The 6,419-nt window shown below is 49.0% G+C and overlaps 1 protein-coding gene across 1 annotated transcript in view; it reads left to right on the top strand.

Moving 5' to 3' along the window:
* ITSN2 (intersectin 2) overlaps nucleotides 1-6,419 on the top strand; it is a gene marked incomplete at its 5' end in the record, with an annotated part of 77,032 nt that overhangs the window by 2,362 nt on the left and 68,251 nt on the right. Inside the window, 2 exon segments of the mRNA XM_015427449.1 lie at nucleotides 1,650-1,737; nucleotides 6,225-6,364. Coding sequence (XP_015282935.1) covers nucleotides 1,650-1,737; nucleotides 6,225-6,364 — 228 coding nt within the window.

Here is a 6,419-nt window from a genome sequence, read left to right as displayed (position 1 = left end):
GAACTCCACCCCGATGTGCACGTCACCAGGAAGTGATGCGACCACGCCGGGCATGCTGGGGGCGGGGCCACGGTCATCCGAGGGAAAACTCTATGGTTTTCCCTCGGATGGTCGTGGCCCCGCCCCCAGTGTGCCCGGCGTGGTCGCGTCACTTCCTGGTGAAGTGGATGCAGCGTGCGCACATGTGCGCGCCAGGATTGACCTGGGAGTCCCCCGCTTCAGGATGAGGTACGACTTGGCAACCCTACCCGCCTCTGAAATGTCTCTTGCCTTAAAAACGAGTCTAGCTCACCACCTAGTGGTGCATAACGCTAAAAGAGCGAGAACTTCCTGCTGCCAGACAATCTTAGGATCTCCTAGCTACACGACACATAGTGCCAAACGATTATTAATTAGTGACAAAATGGGAACACTTATTACCTCTTTAGTTGCTGTAGATTTTCCGGGATGTGTGGCCGTGGTCTTGGCATTACCTCTGTTGAATTAATTTTTTTCATCGATTGCCAGTAAGTTCTAGGCGATCCTTCATCGGAAGCCTCTGAACATGGGCACCTCCATGTTCTGAGGCAGTCAACCTCTGAATCCCAGGGCCCAAAGGCAATATCAGGGGACAACCTTGGCCTCTATGCCCTGTTGTCGGCCATCCAGAGGAACTGGTTGGTCACTGTGTGAGATAGGATGCTGGACTAGATGGACCACCAGTCTGATCCAGCAGGGCTCTTCTTACGTTCTTATGTTCCATACCAATAATTCCCCTCTCTCTCTCACACACACAACCCAAAGTAAGCTTACTATTGTTTAAATATTATGTACTGGGTTAAACAGATTGTACCTTGTGTATTGCCACAAATGAGCTTGTAAAAATGAAATAAGTTAGTGATAAAGATATTAAATGGATATTTTCCTAAGTGGACCTTTGAGAGAAACAAATCACAAAAAGACAGTCTAATATAAAATGCTTAAGTATCCAGCCAAGTTCTCTGGAATTTCAATGGGCTTCTGTCGAGTTAAAAAAGCTGTGTGTCTGTAAAATGCCATCAAGTCAGAACCGACTCATGGCGCCCTCATAGGATTTTCAAGGCAAGAGATGAACAGTGGTGGTTTGCCACTGCCTCTCTCTGCATACCAACCCTAGACGTCCTTGGTGGTCTCCCATCCAACTACTAACCAGGGCTAACCCTACTTAGCTTCCGAGATCTGATCAGGTCAGGGCAAAAAGCACAGCCACCAGTACAAATGTCAGGAATCATATCAGAGAATTGGCTGAAAATCATCCCTGGTGGACTAATGCGATGAAGACAGTGTTTCGGATGTGCCGGTTGTAGTTTGTTTTTATATTTATATTGGATCGCATTTTTATTGAGCTCTTGGAAAATACAGTGTTCTCTCTCTCTCTGTCTCTCTCTGTCTCTCTCTGTCTCTCTCTGTCTCTCTCTGTCTCTCTCTGTCTCTCTCTGTCTCTCTCTGTCTCTCTCTGTCTCTCTCTGTCTCTCTCTGTCTCTCTCTGTCTCTCTCTCTCTCTCTGTCTATCTCTCTCTCTCTATCGCGTCATATAAAATGAATTGGCCCGGCCAACCTTAAGCATTTTATAGATGATGCCACAAAGAAATGATGATACCTTTCTAAAAAGCTGCCCCTCTTCTTTGCAGGAATATCAGAACAAGCTCCTCCTCCTGGTTCCAGAAAAACAGCAGCTGAGTGAGAGGATAAATCACATGCAGCTGGGCAACTCGCCTAGTAAGTACCTTAAAGAAAATTTATTTGTACCTTTTCTCTTGTTCCTTGATCGCTGTGGAATGAAGAACTATAAAACTTCTTAAGATGATAGGAAGGGATAAGGAAGGGGGAGAGAGGCCGGTGGTGAGATAAATTCTAAAAGGGCAAAGTGGGAAATGGACTGGCTGGGTTGTATGGCAAGAAAAGAATTTCCTAGGAATGTAGAAAATCCACAAGCCCAGGAAATTACGTGACGAATATCCAGGAGGGGTCATGGCCAATGCTCCCTCTAAGCTGTGGGGTCTTGTGAGCAAAAATTCTACTCTGTGAGCTGCTGGCATTAAAGTTGTGAGCAAGTGATTTGGTTACAGCATAAATTAGAAGAAGAAGAGGAGATTGGATTTATACCCTGCCTTCACTACCCGAAGGAGTCTCAGAGCGGCTTACAAACTCCTTCCCCTCCCCCTCCCCCCAACAGACACCCTGTGAGGTAGGCGGGACTGAGAGAGCTCTTGCAAGGACTGCCCTTGAGACAGAGAACAGCCCTGACAGAACTACGGCTTGCCCAAGGTCATCCAGCAGGTGCGAGTGGAGGAGTGGGGAATCAAACCTGGTTCTCCCAGATTAGAGTCCGCGCACTTAACCACTTCACCAAACTGGCGCCAGTCCTCCCTGAGCTAAGACAGAAATGTGTGAGCCGGAGGCTTGGAGAAACGACGACTGAGGGGTGACATGATTGAGGTTTATAAGATTATGCATGGGAAAGAGCAGGTAGAGAAAGAGGTACTTTTCTCCCTTTCTCACAATACAAGAACTCGTGGGCACTCCATGAAATTGCTGAGCAGTCGGGTTAGAACGGATAAAAGGAAGTGCTTCTTCACCCAAAGAGTGATTAACACATGGAATTCACTGCCACAGGAGGTGGTGGCGGCTACAAGCATGGACGGCTTCAAAAGGGAATTAGATAAGCATATGGAGCAGAGGTCCATCAGTGGCTATTAGCCACAAGGTAGAGATAGGGGCTCTGGGGCAAGTGATGCTCTGTCTTCTTGGTGCTTGGGGGGGTCAACAGTGGGAGGGCTTCTAATGTCTTGGCCCCACTGGTGGACCTCCTGATGGCACTGGTGTTTCTGGCCACTGTGTGCCACAGAGTGTTGGACTGGATGGGCCTTTGGCCTGATCCAACATTGGCATCTCTTATGTTCTTAAAAAACTGTGAGCTAGCTCACGCTAGCTCAGCTTAGAGGGAACACTGGTCATGGCTCAGTGGTAGAGTATCTGCTTGACATTCAGAAGGTCCTTGGTTCAATCCCTGATGTCTCCAGCTGAAAGGATCAGGTGGTAGGTGATGGGAAAGTCCTCTGACTGTTGGGTGATTTTTCCCTCACGGGTTTTCCTTTATATTGTTCTTAGCTGAGCAGCCCTTTTCCCTTTTCTTGTTTGTTTTTCTCTGGCTATCCCACCCAGTCCTTTGAATGTATATTGTGAGATGCTGACCCAGCCTAGGAAACTGAAGGGAGGGATCCTGGTTTGATAATGGCACATGAGAGGCTGATGGTCATTCAAAAATAACAAACTGTTTTATTTAACTTTGAGGGGAAACGGTCAGGTATGAATCAAGTTTAGGACTTAGGAGGTGAGCAGGCAATAGGAAGGAGATAACTTTGTGTAAAAATAAACGCCAGATAATTTGTCACAAGCAAGTAACCCTTTCTGTTATTCAGACAGGTCTTTAAATCTTAAGGTTTTCTGGCAGTTTTTCTTACATAATCTAGCAAAGGGGTGGCCAAACTGCAGCTTGGGAGCCACATGCGGCTCTTTCACACACATTGTGCGACTCCTGGCTGGGCAGCTGAGGAAGCAAGCGGGAGTCATCCTTCCCTCCCTCCCTCCCATCTATTTGCTTTCTGTGTTTTTTTCTCTTTCTTTCTTTCCACCTCTTTCATTCTTTCTTTCCACCCCTCTCTCTCTCTCTTTCTCTCTTAGACAAATAAAAATCATTACGCAGGGCTCTTTTTGTAGCAGGAACTCCTTTGCATATTAAGCGACACACCCCTAATGTAGCCAGTCTTCCAGGAGCTTACAGAGCTCTTCTTACAGGGGCTACTGTAAGCTCTTGGAGGATTGGCTACATTAGGGGTGTGTTGCCTAATATGCAAAGGAGTTCCTGCTACAAAAAGAACCCTGCATTGGACAAATAAGTATCATTCTCAATATCTGGTTTTACCCCTTTTGTTTTTATTTTTGTCAGTCTCATTTAATGTTAATAAAAGCAAACTTCCAACTTCCCCAACTCAGGATCCCTCTTGATCCTCTCCAGACTGGATACGGATCACCCCCTTTTTCTAGGAGCTGTTTCCCTCAGGTTTGAATGGGGATCCTTCTTGATCCTCTCACTCCTTTAGTCTTCCTTCCTAGTCAGCTGTCAGTTCTTAACTGCCACTTATCAACTGAAGAAGTCCATTCGAATCCCCTGTCACTCAAGGTTTTCAGACCAGGTTAACCATTTACTGTCTGTCACAGCCTGAGACCCTGGAGAACTGCTGCCAGTCTGAGTAGACAGTACTGACCTTGATGGACCAAGGGTCTAATTCAGTATAAGGCAACTTCATGTGAAGACAGGGGAATTGGATAACAGGAAGAATGGGATCCAACAGACCACAAGCAGAGTCTACGTGGAGATCATGGCTTTCCTTCCTCTCACTTCTGACTACAGCCCCTTGCATCTCCCCAGAACCATGCCTGCATATCACGTTTTTTATCCTACCCTTCAAGTAGCTCAGGAACTCATAAACGGTTCTTCCCTGCATTTCTATGTTTATTAACTCATACCCGACCTTCCTTCCCAGAGGGGGGGACCCAAAGTAGCTCGCATCATTCTCTTCTCGTCTGTTTTATCCTTACAAAATGTGCCTGTGAAGTCGGTTAGGCCTAAGAGGGTACAACTTTCCCAGGCTTCCATGGCAGAGCGGGACTGCACAACACTGGCTCTCAGGGGTCATTTCGTAGAAAAAGAGGTGCAGGAGCTCGTTAGCATAACTTATTTGCATATGCCACACCCCCTGACATCACCGGAAGTGTTTCAGAAGGCAACACCCACCGCTCAGGCTCCACTGGACTGTTTTGCATTGCTAGCTATTGGGGACGGGGGGACGCGCAGATCTGCCCTCACAGAGGAGGGAGAGTTTGTACCTGAAGGTGGGCTGGGGGGGGCCCCTCTGCAACTTACCTGGTTGCTTTTTGCTGCTCATGGCCCGACTGAGGGCCGCTGAGATCAGGGGGCGGGGCTTGTTGCATGTGCCCGCCCCCTGGGCTCCTTACTGCCGGAGCTCCGCTCCTGTGCGCTCCCGCAGGAAATGACCCCTGCTGGCTCTCACAACCCTGTGAGGCAGGTTAGATTGAGAGGGTTTCTGGCCTAAGGCCACCAAGCGAGACCTGTGGTCGAGTAGGGATGAACACCAAGCACCTGGAAGCTTGGAGGCCTTCACAGCCTTCAAGGATAGCGACATGGGCTGCTGAATCAAGGAAGGATGTCATTTCTACCCATGCAGAGATCATTTCCATCTTCCCATGGCAGCCCCACAGATCTTATCCCATGATGCTCGTAGGATCCTCTTGGCCCCCAAGAGCCATTTTTCAGGAAATACAGGGGCCGCAGTGGGAAGAAGAGGTGGAAAGATGTGTTCCATCAGTGGAGCTTTGCCTGCCGTCCTTTGCATCTATCCCATAGTGGTTGGAGCAAAGTTTTGGGGTCCGGTAAAATGTTTCCGCTTTGCAGCACCGCCCGTGCAAACTTGAGTCAGATCAATTTCCTAAACCTCAGAGGTCATTTCGGGGGGATCGCGGGGGATCGCAGTTCCCCCGGGTGAGGTACAGGGGGCGGGGCACATGACGAAGCCCCGCCCCCTGCTTCCGGCCACCCCGCTTCCGGCCCTCATTCAGCCAGGAGGAGGCAGAAGAAGAGGGAGGGTAAGTTGCTTCCTCCCTGCTTCTCCCCACCCCTGCCTGCCTGGGGCCAGGGAGGGCCTTCGCGGGGCTTCCTTGCACTCCCGCTGGCCTTGCAGGTCCACCGCCGGGCCCCTGATGTCAGGGGGTGTGGCTTATGCTAATGAGTTCCCCTAGCTCTTTTTCTACGAAACGACCCCTGCTAAACCTTATGGGAAAACGTAATTAAATTGGCATGCTCAGAGTAGGAAGCGTGTGAGGGTATCATGCCCAAACGTATGGTGACACCATTGTGAGTCCCAATGTAGTGGAGTAAACCCTGGGCTGAGTTCTGTGCCCAACTATGGATTCAGTGAGCATCTTTGGACAAGTCTCTGGCTCTCAATCCCCGTTCAGTTTCTGCACTCTCAAATGGGAATAACTTTGACCTAGCTGACGGGACTGTGTGAGTTGGAGAGAGCTGTGAGCCATATAGCGGCTGTGGAAATGGAAGGGGGGGGGAGATAAAGCAGAGAAGTTTGTTGGCAAAGATCCATATTCAGCGTTTGCTGTCTCTTCTCCAGATGCAGAACTGAACTCGCTGCATAAGAAGTCCTCAGAAAAGGAGGGACTGTGCCAAAGACTTGGAGAACAGCTAGAAGCGCTCGAGAAAGAAACGGCTTCCAAGCTCTCTGAAATGGACACTTTCAACACCCAGCTCAAGGTACAACTTTGCTGTAGCCTTTTAACTGGGTCAGGATGCCGGCTGCTCTCCTGCC

The sequence above is a fragment of the Gekko japonicus genome, unplaced genomic scaffold, assembly GCF_001447785.1.
Source record: "Gekko japonicus isolate JY-2015 unplaced genomic scaffold, Gekko_japonicus_V1.1 scaffold2999, whole genome shotgun sequence".
Lineage (NCBI taxonomy): Eukaryota > Metazoa > Chordata > Lepidosauria > Squamata > Gekkonidae > Gekko > Gekko japonicus.
The sequence above is the reverse complement of the archived record's forward strand: the minus strand, read 5'-3'. Positions and strand labels throughout refer to the sequence as shown.